This window comes from Microplitis mediator, chromosome 1 (assembly GCF_029852145.1).
Source record: "Microplitis mediator isolate UGA2020A chromosome 1, iyMicMedi2.1, whole genome shotgun sequence".
Lineage (NCBI taxonomy): Eukaryota > Metazoa > Arthropoda > Insecta > Hymenoptera > Braconidae > Microplitis > Microplitis mediator.
In genome coordinates this window covers 222564-243851 of record NC_079969.1, presented here as the reverse complement: position 1 = coordinate 243851, position 21288 = coordinate 222564, and the positions used below count along the sequence as shown (strand labels likewise).

General features: G+C 28.1%; 5 protein-coding genes and 1 non-coding gene across 7 annotated transcripts; 2 read left to right on the top strand and 4 right to left on the bottom strand.

Annotated features, from left to right (window-relative positions):
• The first annotated feature begins 1399 nt into the window (after positions 1-1399).
• On the top strand, positions 1400-5522 carry LOC130666889 (spermine oxidase-like). 2 transcript variants are annotated; one of them, XM_057468220.1, is made up of 9 exons: positions 1400-1645; positions 1741-1914; positions 1991-2264; positions 3998-4211; positions 4277-4636; positions 4694-4893; positions 4953-5076; positions 5157-5263; positions 5325-5522. In XM_057468220.1, exons 2-9 carry the CDS (start codon positions 1767-1769, stop codon positions 5344-5346), a joined length of 1449 nt encoding a protein of 482 aa, XP_057324203.1. In that variant the 5' UTR covers positions 1400-1645; positions 1741-1766; the 3' UTR covers positions 5347-5522. The 2 variants fall into 2 exon arrangements, with proteins under 2 accessions (XP_057324203.1, XP_057324197.1); XM_057468214.1 differs by lacking the exon at positions 1400-1645 and having other exon boundaries at positions 1653-1914.
• On the bottom strand, positions 2261-3787 carry LOC130666913 (uncharacterized). Its single transcript, XM_057468241.1, has 4 exons — positions 3735-3787; positions 3249-3667; positions 2685-3180; positions 2261-2409 (listed from the first exon to the last, which is right to left on the bottom strand). Exons 2-4 carry the CDS (start codon positions 3664-3666, stop codon positions 2283-2285), a joined length of 1041 nt encoding a protein of 346 aa, XP_057324224.1. The 5' UTR covers position 3667; positions 3735-3787; the 3' UTR covers positions 2261-2282.
• On the bottom strand, positions 5501-13982 carry LOC130672493 (uncharacterized). The gene is made up of 21 exons (XM_057477151.1): positions 13698-13982; positions 13223-13484; positions 12934-13147; positions 12308-12544; positions 12126-12248; positions 11854-12056; positions 11572-11791; positions 10613-10820; positions 10118-10379; positions 9823-10036; positions 9331-9567; positions 9149-9271; positions 8881-9083; positions 8630-8818; positions 7626-7909; positions 7131-7392; positions 6842-7055; positions 6376-6612; positions 6194-6316; positions 5922-6124; positions 5501-5860 (listed from the first exon to the last, which is right to left on the bottom strand). Exons 1-21 carry the CDS (start codon positions 13870-13872, stop codon positions 5635-5637), a joined length of 4419 nt encoding a protein of 1472 aa, XP_057333134.1. The 5' UTR covers positions 13873-13982; the 3' UTR covers positions 5501-5634.
• LOC130666903 (spermine oxidase-like) lies at positions 8370-10907 on the bottom strand. Its single transcript, XM_057468230.1, has 7 exons — positions 10613-10907; positions 10118-10379; positions 9823-10036; positions 9331-9567; positions 9149-9271; positions 8881-9083; positions 8370-8818 (listed from the first exon to the last, which is right to left on the bottom strand). Exons 1-7 carry the CDS (start codon positions 10827-10829, stop codon positions 8593-8595), a joined length of 1482 nt encoding a protein of 493 aa, XP_057324213.1. The 5' UTR covers positions 10830-10907; the 3' UTR covers positions 8370-8592.
• Positions 13983-14460: 478 nt separating the features above from the next.
• Trnai-aau (transfer RNA isoleucine (anticodon AAU)) lies at positions 14461-14535 on the top strand. The gene has a single exon. It is a non-coding gene; the product is annotated as a tRNA-Ile (tRNA).
• Positions 14536-15312: 777 nt separating this feature from the next.
• LOC130672569 (adhesion G protein-coupled receptor A3) lies at positions 15313-21042 on the bottom strand. Its single transcript, XM_057477235.1, has 6 exons — positions 20749-21042; positions 20073-20532; positions 19914-19985; positions 19723-19794; positions 19569-19652; positions 15313-19501 (listed from the first exon to the last, which is right to left on the bottom strand). The coding sequence occupies exons 2-6, from the start codon at positions 20489-20491 to the stop codon at positions 15643-15645; spliced, it is 4506 nt and encodes a 1501-aa protein (XP_057333218.1). The 5' UTR covers positions 20492-20532; positions 20749-21042; the 3' UTR covers positions 15313-15642.
• Between the last annotated feature and the right edge of the window lie 246 nt (positions 21043-21288).

Sequence of the window (21288 nt, the reverse complement as noted above, 5' to 3'; positions counted from 1 at the left end):
AAGTCTAGAGGCTGATTAATTTAAATAAGTAATTTTTTTATTTTAAGATAAATAAAATTGGGTTTGTGCATTAATTAAGAATGTGCAATTAATATTATAATATTAATTAATTTGTTACTTAATAAACAATCTCATAATTAAATTAATTATTATTTTAACAAGCGATAATAAATAATTTAAATATATGACGAATTAGTTGAATAAACAATTAATTATTAAAATTTAAATATTAAGTTACGACAATTTGTTTTCCATAAAAAAAAAAAAAAAAAAAAACAATAACATTAAAATGTAAATAATGCATTTGTTTATTACCATCGCATTTATTCCATTACTATTTTTATTTTTTTTTTTTTCGTTTGACTTAAGAAACTTATTTATAGGATTTTAAATTTTTGTAAATAAAATAAATGAATTGATAATTGTAACATTAAAAATATTCCATTAGATAAATAAAATATATTGTTTATAAAAAATATATATATATTTAAAAATAGAGAAAAATAATAATTATTTATTAAGTGTGCTAATAACTATAATTAAAATATATAAATATATATATTTGTAATGACAAATTGATATCGTTATAAATTGTTAAATAAAGAAAAAAAAAAATCTGCTGACTTATTTTTTTTTATAAAATTTAATATAATTATCAACAAGACGAAATTTTTATTTATTTTTGTAAATAATTACTAACACATCAGTAGAGATATTTTAAAATTAAATTTAAATAGTACTCCCGCAGAGCGGCAATAGATGGGACAGCAGTTTCTAGGACTGGACCTGTCACATTCCAAAGATTTTTTTCATCCCTCGATATGATAAAAAAAAACTATAGTCGATACTAATCTCTACTGAATGTATGATGGTTAAAAAATTGATATATCAAACTAGTTTTACGACCTAGGAGTTTAAAAAATTATTTACGGCTCACAAACCCTCGAGTTTATAAATTATGCCCATCATTTAAATTAATTAAATTTCAAATTTTCGGCATGCGTAGCCTTAAAATTATTTAAAATGAAAATTTTGAAATATCCTGGGCAATTATTCCCGCTATATTAGTAAAGTAAATATTTAAATTTCGACATTCTGTGGGTAAAACTCTACTCTGTTAAACTCATGTTATCCTGATAGTATTAGGATACCATAAAAGAAAGTAAGATTTATTTTTACATCTTTGTTGACTTGATAACTACAACCCATTCCTGGTATCCTGATACAATCGGAGATTTTCAGAGGCAAAATATGGCTGACTGACGTTTAATTTACGTCAGTGTGTCATTGTCCCGGTTTTAAATTTTATAATCGTATAAGCGAGACTTTACACTTCGGATATTTTCGGTTTTTTACTCCCACCATCAAGGCGCATGTCTTAGGCATTAAATTTCGATGGTGGGGGTATAAAACCGAAAATATTCGAAACCCAAAGTCTCGCTAATTCAACTATATGTCAATGTGACATAACAATTTATTATTATTTTTATAATTTATTTAGTTAAATTAAATTTAAGTTTCTCATTTATTAAAAAAATCAAATTTTGCCGCCGAAAATTTAAAATCACCAACCGAAAAAAAGTAAATAAATAAAAACAAAAAAAAAGGTTAAGTACGACGAGTACGACGAAAGTAAAAAAAAAACGTACGTTCTATAAAAAAATATGATAAAATTGATAACTATTTATGTAAAAATATATATAATTTTGATATTAAAAGAGTATTTTGTAAATGTTGAAGGTATTAATCGAGTGAAAGATTTAGAAATGAATATTTCTACAAAAGTTATAATTATTGGTGCTGGAGCGTCCGGTATATCAGCTGGCTGTCATTTAATTAAAAACAATTTCAATGACTTAATTATTTTAGAAGCTAAGAATCGTATCGGTGGACGTATTTTTACAACTGAATTTGGTAAAAACAGATAATTAATTTTTAAATTTAAATTTAGTAGACTGATAATAAAATTAAAATTAAATATTTATTTTAGGTGACAATGTAGTAGATTTAGGTGCACAATGGGTTCATGGAGAAAAAGGAAATGTCGTTTATAAATTGGCACAACCTCATAGACTGATAGAATCATCAAGTAAATTGAATAATTACGAAAATCATATTTTTGCAACATCCGATGGTCAAATTGTTCCAACTAAAGAATCCGCTGAAATTTGGAAATTATTTTACTTGATAAGTGATCAAGTTGATACAAATTTGAAAGGAAATGAAGAAAAATTTAAATCCTACGGTGATTACTTTATTAGTGAGTAAGTAATTTGTAAAATTTAAAATTTTTTTAACAAAATATTTTTCGTAAATAATTCTATTTCGGAATATTTGAACCAAGCTTGCAAACAAGGATGTAAGTCCGTTTTTATAATTGACAATAATTCTTCATTGGGCACAATACACCTAAAAATAATTTATAACAATTACTTTACTAGTTTAAAAAAACAAAAACAAAATAACAATATGATCCTGAAGTTAGCAGACAATTCAAAATTTTCGGATTTTTTTTAATCAAAACATTTACAAAAAAAATAAAAACTAAAAATATGCACATGTAGAAAATTTAAAAAACTACAGGTGCAATTTTTTAAAATATTTCTTTTTTTTAAATTTACCGTCTAAAAAAAAATCCAAAAATTATTAGACGTCGGCTAACTTCAGGATCATGTAACAATTACCTGATACGATTGTTTTTACAATTATTTTTAAAATATTCAAAGCGCATTAATGAGTATAAATATTTAACATACTTATAATCTAAATTATTGAATAAATTATATTCATCATCATTATTTAAATTATTAATATGTTTAATATAACCGGAAGTTAATATCGGTATAATATAATTAACTTGTTTGAAACAATCATCAATAAATTCCTCAGATCTTGAAAAAACAAATTTTTCTTGTTCTTGCAATATAACGACACCTATTTTAGGATTTTGTTCTCGTAATATTTTACATATATTTTTTGATATATTTTCACCGTCTTTTGTAAATGTCAACATTACAATACTCCCGTAATTTTTTTTATCATCACTGGTACGTCCATAATTATTTTTATTGTTATTATTTAAATTATTATTTGCTGGTAAGTTACTTAGACAAGTATTTTCAGCAATTAGTGGCTTTAAAACTAATGGAACTCTTGGTAAAGTCTTCGGTCTTAAAATTCCTAAAAAAAAAAAAAAAAATCAAAAAAGTTACAAATCATTACAAATAAAAAATAAAAAAAATAAGTACCTGGAAAATGAGGATCGACAGATAAATTATCAATAAAAATATTTAAAGGAGAAATAATTCTATTAATAATATCAAAACGTTTTATATTTTGACAAGCAATCAATAATTTATCGATCGTTGATTCAGATAATTGTGAAAAAGTCAATAAAACATAAAAAGTTGGATCTTGTAGTCCTTTAAAATTATATTCAATGCACTGTAATTGTTCTCTTGTCAATTTTAACTCATTACCAAAATCTTGCCATCCTTTATATAATTTACCAGCTGGCGTTGAACTCAATAATAAACATAATAATTGCAATAATTGCTGATCACCATCAAACATAAATCCTACATGAATATTTGATGTATTTTTAATTAATTTTATTATCGTCGTATCTAAATTTGGTGCTCCTGGTATTTTATCCTCTAAATTCATTCTAATAAGACGTAGATATATTTTATTAATTAATAATTTATTTGAAATTTAATTTATAAAATATTTACCTCTGCAGTGATATTTTAAATTGATTTTAATAATTGCAGATTATTTTTCGAGGCTAAAAAATGTTGTTTTATATTTATCGCGATATTAAACATAATATGACGTCATAAGCGACATTAATATGATTGTAAATAATAATAATGAATAAATTTTAATTCAAGGTCAATAATTATATTTGAATTATTGGCGGGAAGATTTAAATTTATTTAAAATAAATTGACATTTTAAGTGAATTTAAATAAAATATGTAAATGTATATCGGCAGGTACTACAAAGCGTATGAAAAAAATAAATTTACAAGTGAAGAAAGAGCTAAAGAAATCTTAGGATGGATGGAACGTTTTGATGATAGTATACAAGGAAGTGATACCTGGTTTGATGTATCAACACGCGGTATCCTTGAGTACTGGTCGTGTGAAGGCGATTCACTATTGAACTGGAAAAATAACGGATATCGAATGATATTAAAATTATTAATGGTAAATATTTAAATACACATTTAATGATAAATTCAAAGTTAATTAATTGTTCAATTTTATTACAGGATGATATTAAAAAAAAATCATCTGTAAACATTGAAGATAAAATAAAATTATCCCAACAAGTTGAGAATATAAATTACACTGACCCTAATAAAATAATAGTGACGACAACTGACGGTAATAATTATACGGCATCAAATGTCATTGTAACAACGTCACTTGGTGTTTTAAAAAATAAACACAGTAGTTTATTTAATCCTTTGTTACCTACCATTAAACAACAGACAATTGAAGGATTAAACTTTGGATCTGTTAATAAAATATTTATCGAATTTCCGTATCGTTGGTGGCCCGAAAATTCAGCTGGCTTTGGATTTATTTGGCAAGATCAAGATAAAAAAAATTTTTTGTCAATGAATGAGGTAATTGAAATGTATAATAAGGCTATAAATTTGTATTTAAATTTTTAATTTTTAAAGGGAAGTGAATGGCTAACTGATGTATTTGAATTTTTGACTGTCGATTATCAACCACGAGTACTTTGCGGCTGGATAATTGGGTCAAGTTCTCGTTATATTGAAAAATTGAGTGATAAAGATATCGAAGAAAATTTATATAAATTATTAAATAAATTTTTGGGAAATACTTATGATATTCCACGACCAAAAAATATTTTAAGGTAATTTTTTGAAATTAATTATAGTTTGAATTTTAAATAAGTTAATTTTTTTTTCTTAGATCTCAGTGGACAACTGATGAACATGTTATGGGTTGTTACTCATTCCGTAGTTTAAAATCAGAGCAACTAAATGCCACTGCGAGTAAATTAGCTGAGCCAATTGGTGGAAAAAATGGGAACCCGGTAAGAAAAACACAACCATAGTTTCTTTTCCTGGATTTAATTATTTAATTAAATAATTTTTTTTTTATTTTGTATTAAAGATTATTATGTTTGCTGGAGAAGCGACACATGAGCATTATTTTTCAACAGTACACGGCGCAATTGAATCAGGGGAACGTGAAGCTAAACGTTTAATTGATTACTACAGGTAATTAATCGTAAATAATATTTTAATTATAATTATTTAATTTTTTTAATTTTTATTTCAGGCAAATCAATTCACGATTGTAAAAATAAATCAAGATCTTCCACGGATTGATGTACAAATAAATTCATTATTGTAAGAAAACAAAAATTTTCATTGTTATAAATTAATACAGATTTTTTAAACTAAAATTAATTTTATATATTTTATAAATAACAAATGAATAAAAAAGTAGTAAAATTGAATAGGTACTTTTTTATATTGTTGTGATAAATTACAAAGCGAATTATTTTAAACATATAATAGCACTTAATTAATTTTTATTGGTAAATTAAAAATTGAATTAATATGTCATTTAATTGTAAAATGACTGATTAATATAAATTAATTAATCGATCAGCTTCACGCCATCCTGAATTAATTGCACCATGAACAGTCGAATAGCGTTCATCTGTAGCTTCACCCGCAAATAATATCACAGGTTTATCATTTCTCATAATTGGCTCGGCTAAATCTTCATTACGCGCATTTTTTAAATCCGAGTTAACGCTACGCCAACTGTATGTACCACGGAAATTATCATTTGTATTCCACATGGATCTAAAAATTATAAATTAATTAATTATTTTAATAATAATTAAATAATATTTATATTCAGTACCTCACTATTTCAGAAGGTTGCGTTATATTATAAGAGTGTCCAAAAAATTGATTTAATAGCTCAAGTGTTTGACTACGGAATTTATCTTCCGGTACTTGTTCCATTTCTGTGACATATGGACCAGTCATCCATAGGCACATTATTTTTGGTTTATGCTCTACACTAATTACAGCATAAACTCCAGATAACCATCTTGTCTCCGGCTTGAATATTTTTTTTTACCAAATACTTAAAAAATTAATTTATTAATTTAATGAATAATTTTAACTTACATCGTTCTCTAGTTTTTCTTTGTCTTCTTCGGTCCATAATAAAGATTTGAAGTGAATACCATCATGCCACCATGGGTTATCATAAAATAAAAATATTTTAGCTACATGCCCCATTTCAATATTCTATAAATTAAAATTAATTATTGATTAATTGATTTAAATGATAATTAAATGGCACGTACTTGAATAGCATTTATTTTATTATCCGGTAGCTGCGGGTTAAATAATTTATCATAATCAGCTTTTAATACTCCCAAAGATGATGTTACGATAACGTGATCAGCCAAATAAGTTTTACCGTCTTGAGTAATTACTTGGACCGGTGCATCTGCTGTATCCAAATTTATTTTAACAACTTTTGAATTCAAAATAGTATTATTTATGATTGGCAGTTCCTCCTCAGGATTTGGATATTTTTTCTGTTAAATATATTATTATTATTTTTAAACTTAATTATATATGATGTTGGCTCAAGTAAATAAATTTCAAGCATAAAAAATAATTAAATTTATATCACAGCCGAAATTTTGCCGAAAACTTGAAAATTTTCTTTTCTATTAAATTTCAGGCCTTTTTATTACGAATAACAAATTTCGGGTTGATTTCGGCTAAATACCTTTTACCCGGGTAATGAAAATGATTTAATACCATTAATATATCTAATATCGTTGAATAAGTGCGTTCTTTCCAATTAATAGATTGATCGCCTTCACATTCAAGATAACTTTTAAAACTTTTTGCTGAAACTTTATTCCAATCATCTGAACCATCAGACGATCCATGTGCTAACTTGAATAAATGCAAGAGTGGTTTCTTCAGATCATCTGTTATCTCCGGATGAGTTTTAAAAAACTCTTCCATTCTTAAAAAAATAATTTTATCAATACAATAAAACATACAGAATCAATTTCAGTAAATAAAAATAATAATAATATACTTTGCTTGCGCATGTTCCCCGTAGGATACAGTTTTTGAATCATCAATACCATCTACATTGGTTATGACCCTAAAATAGTATTCACTCAAGCTTGTGCTTAATTCTTCGGATAGTGATTGACCATCAGACTTATATATTCTAGATGACCATTTCATTGTTACATTAAATGGTTCAATAAGACCTAGTGGCCAGGCTAATTCAAATGCAACATTATTTTTTTCACCATGCACCCACTGACCACCCATATCTAGCATATAATCACCTATAGAAAATAATTAAAATAAAAAATAATTGATTACTAATTAACTGAAGTAACTATTATTTATTATTCAACTCTGTTTGGGTCAAAATGTCAATGAATTTATAAAATAGAAGAAATATAGCAACTGATAAAAAATATTTTGATCGTTTCAAATAAGCAGATCATATATTTATGATATAACTCAATAGAATCTCATTCAAGGTCTAACTAATTTTGAATGTAAAAATAATTACCTATTTTGACAGCATAAAGGCGACCACCGATTCGATTTTCAGCTTCAATTAATTTAATATTTTCAAAACCATTTTGAAATAACTTTGATGCTGCTGCAATACCTGAGGCACCAGTGCCGACAATTATTATTCTTCTGTCATGATTTGATTCCGTTAAAACAAAATTATTTATCATTGAATTTATAATTATAAATATAAACAGTATAGACTGTAACATATTTTTATAAATGTAAATGTTGTACAGTTGAAGTGATTTAAATCGCAATAAGACTAGCTGTGATTTGCTGCGATTTTACAATTTTATAATCTAAATGTGACCATGAATTACTACTTATTGTTATTATATAGTAACTATGATAATCTTTACTCCCTGAAATGCTCTCAGATAATATGCTGTATTCTATTTAATGTCATAAAAGTTAAGGTTCATAATTTATGACATTTTATTATTGTATTATTGTCTGTTGTTCGATTGTTGAAAATTTTTCAGTTTACTTTTCAAATTAAATTTAGATCGAGCGTAAGTGATAGCGGGTAAAGCAGATTATTAAAAATCTCCAGTATATTTAAAAATATTCGCCACCTTATTCGATTTAGGGAGGAATTTTTTTTTTTTTTTTTTTTTTTTTTTTATAAATTCTATAAAATCTATACACATAATAAAGGTCTATAAAATCGTACTAAAATTAATTTCATATATTTTATAAATAATAAATGAATAAAATATGAGTAAAACTAAATAGATAGTTTTTTTATTGTTGTAATAAATTACAAAGTGAATTATCTGATATATAATATATTATTGCACTTAATAATATATTACTGGTTAATTAAAAATAAAATTAATATATGTACAAATGTATAGTATCGGGTGGGAGACCGCGTAGCTCGTAGTGGGAGTTAAAATTGAGGAGAAGTTCCGAGTTATCAGAGTTTGACTGTAATGTCATTCAATTACAATGACTGATCAATATAAATTAATTAATCGATCAGCTTCACGCCACCCTGAATTAATTGCACCATGAACAGTCGAATAGCGTTCATCTGTAGCTTCACCCGCAAATAATATCACAGGTTTATCATTTCTCATAATTGGCTCGGCCAAATCTTCATTACGCGCATTTTTTAAATCCGAGTTAACGCTACGCCAACTGTATGTACCACGGAAATTATCATTTGTATTCCACATAGATCTGAAAATTATAAATTAATTTATTATTTTGATTAAAAATTAAATAATATTTATATTCAGTACCTCACTATTTCAGAAGGTTGCGTTATATTATAAGAGTGTCCTAAAAATTGATTTAATAGTTCAAGTATTTGACTACGGAATTTATCTTCCGGTACTTGTTCCATTTCTGTGACATATGGACCAGTCATCCATAGGCACATTATTTTTGGTTTATGCTCTACACTAGCCACAGCATAAACTCCAGATAACCATTTTGTCTCCGGCTTGAATATTTTTTAAAAATAAATAAATAATTTATTAATTAATTTAATTAATAATTTAAACTTACATTGTTCTCTATCTTGTTTTTATCTTGTTCAGTCCATATTAAAGATTTGACATAAATACCATCGAGCCACCATGGATTATCATAAAATAAAAATATTTTAGCTACATGCCCCATTTCAATATTCTATAAATTAAAATTAATTATTAATTAATTGTTTTAAATGATAATTAAATGGCACGTACTTGAATAGCGTTTATTTTATTATCCGGTAGCGGCGGGTTAAATAATTTATCATAATCAGCTTTTAATACTCCCAAAGACGATGTTACGATAACGTGATCAGCTAAATAAGTTTTACCGTCTTGAGTAATTACTTGAACCGGTGCATCTGCTGTATCCAAATTTATTTTAACAACTTTTGAATTTATAATAGTATTATTTATGATTGGCAGTTCCTCCTCAGGATTTGGATATTTTTTCTGTTAAATTTATTATTTTTAGTTTGTAAACTTAATTATTATGTGATGTTGACTCAAGTAAAAAAATTTCAAGCCAAAAAAATAATAAAATTTTAATCTCAGCCGAAAAGTGACCAAGAGAAAACCCAGGGTAGTGAAAAAAAATGTTATGGCCAAAAATAAAACGAATCAATTTATACGCAAGTTTTGGGCCTTTTTATTAAGAATAGATTTCGGCTAAATATTTTTACCCGGGTAATGAAAATAATTTATTACCATTAATATATCTAATATCGTTGAATAAGTACGTTCTTTCCAATTAATAGATTGATCGCCTTCACATTCAAGATAACTTTTATAACTCTTTGCTGAAATTTTATTCCAATCATCTGAACCATCAGATGCTCCCTGTATTAAATTAAAGTAATGCAGGAGTGGTTTCTTCAGATCATCTGTTATCTCTGGGTGAGTTTTGAAGAATTCTTCCAATCTTAAAAAAATAATTTTATAAATACAATAAAACTTATATGATAAGTTTCCGTGAATAAAAAAAATGATAATAATAATATACTTTGCTTGCGCATGTTCCCCGTAAGATACAGCTTTTGAATCATCAATATCATCTGTATTCTCCATGACATTGTGATAATAAATACTCAAACTCGTGCTTAATTCTTCAGATAATGATGAACCATCAGATTTATATATTTTTGATGTCCATTTCATTGTTACATTAAATGGTTCAATAAGACCTAGTGGCCAAGCTAATTCAAATGCAACATTATTTTTTTCACCATGCACCCACTGACCACCCATATCTAGCATATAGTCACCTATAGAAAATAATTCAATAAAAAAATAATTGATTACAAATTAGCTGAAATATTCTTAATTTATTATTCAACTCCTTTTGGGTCAAAATGTCACTGATATTATATAAAATAAGAATTACAGCAACTGATAAAAAATATTTGTATCATTCTAAATAAGCAGATCATAGATATATGATATAACTCGATAGAATCGCCTTCAAGGTCTAATAAACTTTGAATATAAAAATAATTACCTATTTTGATAGCCCAAAGGCGACCACCGATTCGATTTTCAGCTTCAATTAATTTAATATTTTTGAAATCATTTTGAAATAACTTCGATGCTGCTGCAATACCTGAGGCACCAGTGCCGACAATTATTATTCTTCTGTCATGATTTGATTCTGTTGAAACAAAATTATTTATTATTGAATTTATAATTATAAATATCAACAGTATAGACTGTAACATATTTTTATAAATGTAAATGTTGTACAGTTGAAGTGATTTAAATCGCAATAAGACTAGCTGTGATTTGCTGCGATTTTACAATTTTATAATCTAAATGTGACCATGAATTACTACTTATTGTTATTATATAGTAACTATGATAATCTTTACTCCCTGAAATGCTCTCAGATAATATGCTGTGTTCTATTTTATGTCATAAAAGTTAAGGGTCATAATTTATGACATTTTATTATTGTATTATTGTCTGTTGCTCGGTTGTTGAAAATTTTACAGTTTACTATTCAAATTAAATTTAGAACGAGCGTAAGTGATAGCGGGTAAAGCAGATTATTTAAAATCTCTAGTATATTTAAAAATATTCGCCACCTTATTTGATTTAGAGCGGAATTTTTTTTTTATAAATTCTATAAAATCTATATACATAGTAAAGGTCTATAAAATCGTACTAAAATTAATTTCATATATTTTATAAATAATAAATGAATAAAATATGAGTAAAATTGAATATGTAGATAGTTTTTTTATTGTTGTAATAAATTACAAAGTGAATTATCTGATATATAGTATATTATAGCACTTAATAATATATTACTGACTAATTAAAAATTATATTAATATATGTACAAATGTACAGTATCGGGTGGGAGACCGCGTAGCTCGTAGTGGGAGTTAAAATTGAGGAGAAGTTCCGAGTTATTGGAGTTTGACTGTAATGTCATTTAATTACAATGACTGATCAATATAAATTAATTAATCGATCAGCTTCACGCCATCCTGAATTAATTGCACCATGAACAGTCGAATAGCGTTCATCTGTAGCTTCACCCGCAAATAATATCACAGGTTTATCATTTTTCATAATTGGCTCGGCCAAATCTTCATTACGCGCATTTTTTAAATCCGAGTTAACGCTACGCCAACTATATGTTCCACGGAAATTATCATTTGTATTCCACATAGATCTAAAAATTATAAATTAATTTATTATTTTGATTAATAATTAAATAACATTTATATTCAGTACCTCACTATTTCAGAAGGTTGCGTTAAATTAAAAGAATGTCCAAAAAATTGATTTAATAGTTCGAGTATTTGACTACGGAATTTGTCTTCCGGTACTTGTTCCATTTCTGTGACATATGGACCAGTCATCCATAGGCACATTATTTTCGGTTTATGCTCTACACTAATTACTTCATGAACTCCAGATAACCATCTTGTCTCCGGCTTGAATATTTTTTTTTACCAAATACTTAAATAATTAATTAATTAATTAAATTAATAACTTAAACTTACATCGTTCTCTATTTTTTTTTTGTCTTGTTCAGTCCATAACAAAGATTTGCAATAAATACCATCATGCCACCATGGGTTATCGTAGAATAAAAATATTTTAGCTACATGCCCCATTTCAATATTCTTTAAATTTAAATTAATTATTAATTAATTGATTTAAATGATAATTAAATGGCACGTACTTGAATAGCGTTAATTTTATTATCCGGTAGCGGCGGGTTAAATAATTTATCATAATCAGCTTTTAATACTCCCAAAGACGATGTTACGATAACGTGATCAGCCAAATATGTTTTACCGTCTTGAGTAATTACTTGGACCGGTGCATCTGCTGTATCCAAATTTATTTTAACAACTTTTGAATTTAAAATAGTATTATTTATGATTGGCAGTTCCTCTTCAGGATTTGGATATTTTTTCTGTTAAATAGAATTATTTTTTTTTTAAAACTCAATTCTGTCGAGGTATTTTATATGTAGAAAATGTGTACCTAGTTCAAAAATAATCGATCATGTAGTTTTCAAATGGCAGTGATCACGGACTTTGAAAAAGTAGTTTCGAGAAAAACGCTTTTTAAGTTTAAGAAGTAAAAATTGTAAAAAAATTTTATATTTTTTTAACTTTGGGAGGTTGGGGCAAGGGTTGCTCTGATTGACTTGAAATTTTGGGATCATATTCTTGAAATGTTTAATTATAAGAAAAGACAAAAAAAAAAAGATTTTTCGAAAGTGTGAAACCTTATTTGCCCTTCCTGAAGAATAGATTTCGGTGAAATATTTTTACGTGGGTAATAAAAATAAATTAGTACCATTAATATATCTAGTATCGTTGAATAAGTTCGTTCTTTCCAATTAATAGATTGATCACCTTCAGATTCAACATTATTTTTTAAACTCTTTACTGAAACTTTATTCCAATCATCTGAACCATCAGCTGCTCCCTGTACTAAATTAAAGAAATGCAGGAGTGGTTTCTTCAGATCATCTGTTATCTCCGGATGAGTTTTGAAGAATTCTTCCAATCTTAAAAAAATAATTTTATCAATACAATAAAACATACATAATAAATATCCGTGAATAAAAACAATAATAATATACTTTGCTTGCGCATGTTCCCCGTAAGATAAAGTTTTTGAATCATCAATATCATCTGTATTCTCCATGACATTGCGATAATAATTATTCAAACTCGTGCTTAATTCTTCCGATAATGATGAACCATCAGATTTATATATTTTAAATGTCCATTTCATTGTCACATTAAATCGTTCAACGAGACCTAGTGGCCAAGCTAATTCAAATACGACATTATTTTTTTCGCTATGCACCCACTGACCGCCCATATCTATCATATAATCACCTATAGAAAACAATTAAATAAAAAAATAATTTAATACTAATTTATAATTAAACTCAGTTTAGGTCAAAATGTCACCGATTTTATATAAAAGAACAAATATAGCAACTGATTAAAATATCTTTATCAATTTAAATAAGCAGATCATAGATATATGATATAACTCGATAGAATCGCCTTCAAGGTCTAATAAACTTTGAATATAAAAATAATTACCTATTTTGACAGCATAAAGGCGACCACCGATTCGATTTTCAGCTTCAATTAATTTAATATTTTTAAAACCATTTTGAAATAACTTCGATGCTGCTGCAATACCTGAGGCACCAGCACCGACAATTATTATTCTTCTGTCATGATTTGATTCCATTGAAACAAAATTATTCATCATGAATTTATAATTATAAGTATAAACAGTATAGACTGTAACATATTTTCTTAAATGTAAATGTTGTACAGTTGAAGTGTTTTAAATCGCAATAAGACTAATTGAGATTTGTTGCGATTTTACAATTTTACAATCTAAATGTGACCATGAATAACTCATTGTTACTATATAGTGACTGTGATAATCTTTACTCTCTGATATGCTTTCATAGATAATATGCTACATTCTATTTTGTCATAATAGTTAAGAGTCATAATTTATGCCATTGTATTATTGAATGCTTATTATTTTTTTTTGCCGCTAAAAAATTTAAAATTTTTAAAAATACGAGTTTGTTCGATTGTTGAAAATTTTCTAGTTTACTATTCAAATTAAATTTAGAACGAGCGTAAGTGACAGCGGGTAAAGCAGATTATTTAAAATCTCTAGTATATTTAACAATATTCGCTACCTTAGTCGATGCAGGGAGAAAATTTTTATTTTTTTTTTATAAATCATCGATTCGCTAATAAATTTTTGTTAATTGTAAGTTTATAGAAATAGTAAATATTGTGTTGGCTTATATTGTTCCTGGGTAGGCCGCTCCACAAAGGCTCCTTAGCTCAGTTGGTTTAGAGCGTCGTGCTAATAACGCGAAGGTCGTGGGTTCGATCCCCACAGGAGCCAATTTTTTTCTTTCTTCCACACAAATTATTACATATTTTTACTTAACAATAATTTAACACAATAAACTTTTATGAAAATTCCACAATGAAGACAAATACAATACCTAGATATATCTACGCAATTTACCTAAATAAATATACAATTAACATAAATTTTATTTATTTTCTTTCTTCAAAGTACAAATTATTTACATAGTTTTTTTTTATATAATGTATACATATCTTTTTATATATATATTTATATAGTAAACATTTATTTATTAAACATTAGTCAATTTGTCTATCAATTCTATTGTATAATTTCGTTGTAAAAAAATTTCATCTCTTCAGTCTTAATAATTGTAATCAAAAAAATTAATATAAAAAATAATAAAAAAATAACTGGTTATCAAAATTGTTCAACTAATTAAATTAATTGATCGATAAAAAAAAATATAAATCCCAATAACGGGCAATAAATCATAAAATTTTTGTAATAAAAAAAATGAATTTTGCTTAAAATAAAAAACATGATTATTATCGCATACAATTTAATTGCCAAAGCGAGCACGAAAGCGTATTATCCTTATTTTAATAACTATTTATTATTATTATCATTATAACTATTTGTTCGTAGCTAGATTATATACATTAAATTATAAAAAATCAATTACTCGAAAATGTGATAAATTTTAAAAAATTATGGCCAATCAAAGATCAAATCACTTGGCACGAAAATTAAAAATATACAATTAAATGGAAGATCTTTGAAATCTTTTTTTTTTTTTTAACACCCTGGTATGATAAGAAATTTTATTTTTTATTAAAAATTTATGAAAGACTATTTTTTTATTTATCGGAAACCAGGCGTATTTATCATGGCAGTGCTACCGCAATAGACATCATATTGTTTTCATGATTTTGTTGTATCGAGAACGTCGCAGTCTAAAAATTTGTAGAAACTATTTTCTTATAGATATCAAGCAAACACTCAAGTACTTAATAAAAATAAAAAAAATCAAAGTAGATTATAATAAAATTGTTCGATTGAAAAAGAAAAAAAATTTCTATCACCTTAGGGCTATTAATACTTATTCATCACTTATCAAATACACTACAATAAAACAATCTAAACACTAGTTTCTTTCTTAATTGGATTATCCAATAACATTTCTTCATCAAGGGCAGCATCATCTGTATAATGAGACGTACTGTAATTAGTATCCTCATAGTCAACTCCAATGCTTGCATTCATATCTAAATGCCTTGTCGCTCCCAGCGTAACATCAATTGCTGCTAAATCTGTTAAAGAACTGAAATCTTTACCAAAACCTGTCGGAATTCTTACGTCTGTCAGCGAACCACTGAATAGTTCTTTAAAACTGCCATCAGCATCAGAATGCCTTGAATTTTGTCTCTGTCTTGATCTTGATGAACTTCCACTTACAGAAGTTGCTTCATGCTTATCAAGATCCAATCTACGACATTCTAAATCTAAATCATATAAACTCGAGTGTCTTTCACAGGTTTTTAGGTCTCGAAATCTTGGATCCACAGCATTAAAATTTTTGTCATCATCTTGATGATCCTGTGAATTTATTTCTCCACAACTAGAGTAACGAAAATTATCGGATATTTTTTCAGGAGTCTCTGGAGTCTCACCAATTTCAGGTAAATTATGATCACTACGTTCACTTGTCATTGCAGCTGTTAATTCAACTTCTGAACTATACTCTAAACTACACTGTTGTGAAACATTACGCAAATGTTTTTCTTCATCTGTTCGTGTTTCATCTGATTCAGGAGGACTTAATCCACCAGCTAATTCTATTCGTTCAATTCTACGACGTTCAGGATTATCATTATTTACTTTTTTACTTCCCTGACGTACTATTTCCTGTCCAATTATATAACGTACACCTTCAGACATACTTCCACTGTCTGAAAGCATATTGACATTTTTAGCGTCAGCTACAGGATTCATTTCAACATGAATATTTGTGTTATTAACTTTAGCACTACTACCAAAAATAGTTTCTATTCTTTCGCGGCCATCTCCCGATACAGCAGGACGTGGAATTGAAATACAACTTCCGCCATCACTTGTAGCCCCACCGTCACCCTGTTTTCGTGGTCCTAAATTATTGTGCTTATGACGACGTTGTTTTTTAAAAAATTTTCTAGCTACACCACTTTGATGGGGATTGTAAAACATTTCAACGCTAACGGGCGCTGATTCCGTATAAGTTTTAACAGAATTATTAGAACGATACTGTTGACGATGGAGAACCACAAGATTAACATTTGTTTTTTTATTTGGTGATTCACGTTCTGGTGTCTTTAGCACATGAGCTATTGCCATAGGTGACACACTAGTATGCCTGGAACTCACGGAATTTGAATCTGATAAATGAGTTGGGTGATTGATAATAGGCAAATTTTGAACCAATGATTGTGTTGGAAGAGCTGGACGTGCATCTGAGACACTGCGGGTACGACAGCAATTATTTTTTTTTCGTCTAAGCCAACATCTCATTAGTGCCCATTGAGATCTTACATCATTACGTGCAAGTCCGTAAAATAGAAGAACAAAACAGCCGAGAGCTGAGGAAGACAGCGCGTAGCCAATGGAAAAAATTGTCTCGGCGTATGGAAAATGAATAAATACCTGAGAAATAGTTGAAGCAGCAGCTGATATCCAAGTTAATATATAGAGAATTAAAAGAATAATGTGACCTTTTAATTGAGTTATTTGTGAATACTCCAAATCATCAATTTCAGATGATACTGTGACACTCATACTTGCTTGATCACGATTTTCATGAGGTTCCAATAATTCTAAATCCATATTTTCCGTAGCCTGAGTTCCTTCACTCAACTGACCATTGTGGTCAACACTACGAATCGTACATCGCACTAGCAAATAAAATATCAAGAGATAGATTATCAAAATTACTGCTGGTACAAAGAGTGCAGAGAGTGCTGGTGCTTTTGTAAGAAAACAATAAGAGTAGCCAGCATATTCACGTAAATTTACAGCACCACTGATACCACAGACTATCAAGGCAATACCCCAGCCTACTAGATAAAGACCTAAAAGAGGTTTCTGAATTGGTTGCTCAGGAATCTCATCATCAGAGACAAGTTCTTGGGTATTTTTAGCCAGTCTCTTGTACATATTACTTGCGCTAACGGCCATCCATAGTAATGAACATAATGACAGGTAGTGTAAAATTAGTCCAACACTTTGACATATTTCAACATTTTCAGTTTGCTGAATTCCAATTGTATAAAGAAAACTCAAAAGTGTTATAGAGATCCAGGTATTTATGACACTATGCTTAGCACGTTTAGGCATGGAAATAGATGCATAGCAAATTATGTATGTCACTGATGTGCTTGTAAGACATACGATAAGTACAAATGTTCCCACATAAATTGCTGGATGTGAATAACGGAAAAGTGCTCCAGTTTTATTTGTTGCCGAACGGTATGATAAATCTTCCAGTAATCCGTAGTAACCCAGACGATTGCAATGGAAAACAACTAGATTGTTAATAAAGTTTGCAAAATGACAACCTTCACGTGTCCAACGCGAACCATTTACTGATATCTCAGAGCTCCATATCACAGGAATTGGATGTGAATGTGATGATTTTAACATAACGATTACCGGTTCTGTTAAATTTACATCTAGATCAATTACCCGGCTGCCAATAACCGCAGAGTTTACGACTCTGGTTGCGGGTGATGGAAAAAGACGACTATCACTGTACATGCTCACCATCAGTGACATATCTTGTTCAAGATGCTGCTGTTGAGAAAGAAGTGATGATGGTAATCGAATTGACGCCTCAATAACTTTATCCTTAATATTAAGAATAGCCGTTCGATTACTAGTAGCACAATGTAAGAACCGGGTGTCTAAATCTTCTGGAAGAGTACTAGAATACCAGGTACACGATAACCCAACAAAACTCTCTGTATTTACACGAAATTCTTCTAACGCAAGAGTTTTTTCGTGAATCTGTAAAGCTGGTGTAGCTTTTGTCACTGATTCTACAATTGATATCAGACGACTTGCAGCTTTGTAATCTACTTCCGCGCGTTGAATCAAATCTTTTTGACATTTTAGTAGTGATGTGATAGCAGCTATTATAAATAATGGAAGATCTTTGTCATGAGTAAGGAAGTTTAAATAATTTTCTAGGGTTTTCGCAATAAAATCCAGATCAATAGGATCAGCCAATTGATAGGGATGAGTGTAATTTGCAAATCTCTTAAAGGTCTCCATGAGATTGTCGGCCAAAGAAAGATTCATATTGGCGTACTGCTGAAGTGCACGAGTAACAGGAGAAATAAAAGGACATGATTCAGTGTCTAAGTTTGTCCAATGGCCTGTTGAGTTACATTGATATGTAGCACGAGATAATGATATCAAACTGGATAAACTTATTCCCTCACATGGAAGCTCAACTTTCCAGCCTACTATTGTCCTGGGCCAAGCATACACACCTTTATTAGTTCGTGTTATTGCAAGTGGACAGTAACGTGTATCATTTGAAATAACAATTATATTAATTGCTTTTGATTTGTTGCCGTATATTGATATTAAAAAACAATTCCACTGACCATTGTGTTCTTTTGTTACCGGAAAGATACTCAATGAACTGTCAATTATTCCACTGTCAGCCAAATAACGATTGTCAACTTTAATATTAGACAACGTATCCACTGGATCTGCGAGAGGAGTCAGAGTTAGTAAACTTGGTGTCCATTGCCAGAGTAATTTTGCTGTACGATCGTCTGTTATACTCGGGGCTGAACATTTAAGAGAAATTGAGTCACCAGAAAATACAACCTGATTTTGTGAGGGAAATATCTCAAGGGTCGGCGATATCCAGTCACATTGAAAATCATTTGAGTATTTGAGATCAGGTATTGGTTTACCGTGAAAATTACCGGGTGAATTACATGTTGGCACAGGACTGAAAATAATTATTTAATATCATATTAAGTTTATTTATTTATTTATTTATTTATTAAATAACTTACTTTAATTTAAATACTGATGTGTTTTTCCAATTACTCAGCCAATAAAGATAACAATCGCATTCCCATGGATTATTTGATAAATCTCTGATAAATAAATATAAATTATTGTTTTAATACAATTATATAAACTATAAGAGCGTCAATTTTTACTTACAATTGTCTTAATGATTTTAAACCGTAAAATGTCCCTTCTGTTAATGTTTTTAGTGCATTATTATTGAGTTTCCTAGAATTAAAATTTTTTTTTTACTTTCATTTCTACAATCGCGTTGTTATTTCTTGGCTCGATGATAAAAAAATTAATAATTTTAATAAGCTATAAAAAAAAAAATAAAAAATACTTACAAGCGTTCTATTGACGTTAAATCATGAAACAAAGTCGAGTCCAACGTGCTTAATTTGTTAAATGACAAATCACTAAGCGGAAAAAAATAAAAACAAATAAAAAAATTGAATTGCAACGAAAAAATAAAATTTATTTGTTTAAAAGTGGGTATGACTTACAGTTTTTTTAAACCAGTTAATGGTCTAAAAGCCAATGGGTCAATTGAAGAAATTTCATTTTTACTTAAATCCAAACGTTCTAAATTTTCCAAACCATCAAATGAGCCCTCATTTAAATTAATTATTTTATTTGCTGACAAATCAAGACGTTTCAAATTTGTTAAATTTTTAAAAATTCCATTACTGATAAAATTTATATTATTTTTACTCAAATCAAGATGATATAATTCAATACTGACAACATCAATATTTATATCCTTTATGTCTTGTATGTCAGATCCTTTGTTACATTTAACTTTAAGTCGTTCTGCTTGTGGTCCAACATGTTTACAATCACATGGAGCTGGACATGTATGTCCATGTATTGAATTTATTGAAGCTCCAATTGACAGACAAAGGATCAAAAAAATAATCCTCATTGTTGAGGTCAATTTTTTGGATTAAAAGTGAGGGCCTCTCTCTATAAATAAATTTTATGTCTAATTATTTAATCATTATCTTAATTATAATCAAGGCTCCGTAATTACTAATTCAAATACTTTTTTTTTTTTTTTCATAAATATTTGAATTTTGAAATGCATATTTTTTGAAAATTATAATCTCATGCAGTAAAAAAAATTGTTTATCCATAACCTCGACATATTTTATATAGATTTAATAAAATAAATAAACTTACGGCCAATTAATAGCAACTTTCTTATTTGATCACATTTCATTAAATATTTTCTTCATCAACAATTAACGAAAAAATTTTTTTACTATAAATAATCATATTAATTTATTGCGAATCCCCAGAATATTCATTTCGATTATAAAATTACTATAATATGTATTTACACATTTTTTATTATAAATTTTTGTCAACAAAACGACGCGGGAAAATATAAATATTAAAATTCAGGTAAAATTACTTTTTTATACTATTTATCTTTTTTTTTAATTGTAATTGTAAATGTTTATTCTAATGTGCTTTGTACCTACAATTGACAGATTAAAACAATCTGGCCAATATTGTCAGTAAAAAATATGCCGGTACTCATATATTTTATTTGTTAGCTTGTCATTATTTAAATGATAAAGAAGATTTTGTTTCGCTACACGGTAAAACAAGATGGCGCGCTCATTTGAATCTGTTTTACCTCCGAATAAAATTCATCCAATGAAAAAATAAAAATCCCCTCTCTAAAAACAAATGCCAGGTCACTATTGGTCGTTT

Bases quoted from the DNA above. Each gene is read 5' to 3' on its own strand.
- LOC130666913 (XM_057468241.1), bottom strand. From the start codon at position 3,666: ATGAATTTAGAGGATAAAATACCAGGAGCACCAAATTTAGATACGACG. The intron at 3,181-3,248 runs GTACTTATTTTT...TTTTTTTTTTAG, and splicing joins TGTCGATCCTCATTTTCCAG to GAATTTTAAGACCGAAGACT. The intron at 2,410-2,684 runs GTAATTGTTACA...AATTATTTTTAG, and splicing joins TGTAAAAACAATCGTATCAG to GTGTATTGTGCCCAATGAAG.
- LOC130666903 (XM_057468230.1), bottom strand. From the start codon at position 10,829: ATGTTACAGTCTATACTGTTGATATTTATAATTATAAATTCAATAATA. The intron at 10,037-10,117 runs GTATATTATTAT...TATTTTTTTAAG, and splicing joins GGGGAACATGCGCAAGCAAA to ATTGGAAGAATTCTTCAAAA. The intron at 8,819-8,880 runs GTACTGAATATA...TATAATTTTCAG, and splicing joins CAACCTTCTGAAATAGTGAG to ATCTATGTGGAATACAAATG.
- LOC130666889 (XM_057468214.1), top strand. From the start codon at position 1,665: ATGATAAAATTGATAACTATTTATGTAAAAATATATATAATTTTGATA. The intron at 4,212-4,276 runs GTAAATATTTAA...ATTTTATTACAG, and splicing joins TGATATTAAAATTATTAATG to GATGATATTAAAAAAAAATC. The intron at 5,264-5,324 runs GTAATTAATCGT...TTTTTATTTCAG, and splicing joins CGTTTAATTGATTACTACAG to GCAAATCAATTCACGATTGT.
- LOC130672493 (XM_057477151.1), bottom strand. From the start codon at position 13,872: ATGATGAATAATTTTGTTTCAATGGAATCAAATCATGACAGAAGAATA. The intron at 12,545-12,933 runs GTACTAATTTAT...TCTATTTAACAG, and splicing joins CGATACTAGATATATTAATG to AAAAAATATCCAAATCCTGA. The intron at 9,568-9,822 runs GTAATAAATTAT...TAAATTTAACAG, and splicing joins CGATATTAGATATATTAATG to AAAAAATATCCAAATCCTGA.
- LOC130672569 (XM_057477235.1), bottom strand. From the start codon at position 20,491: ATGAGGATTATTTTTTTGATCCTTTGTCTGTCAATTGGAGCTTCAATA. The intron at 19,653-19,722 runs GTAAGTAAAAAT...TTTATTTATCAG, and splicing joins TTAAAATCATTAAGACAATT to AGATTTATCAAATAATCCAT. The intron at 19,502-19,568 runs GTAAGTTATTTA...AATTATTTTCAG, and splicing joins ACATCAGTATTTAAATTAAA to TCCTGTGCCAACATGTAATT.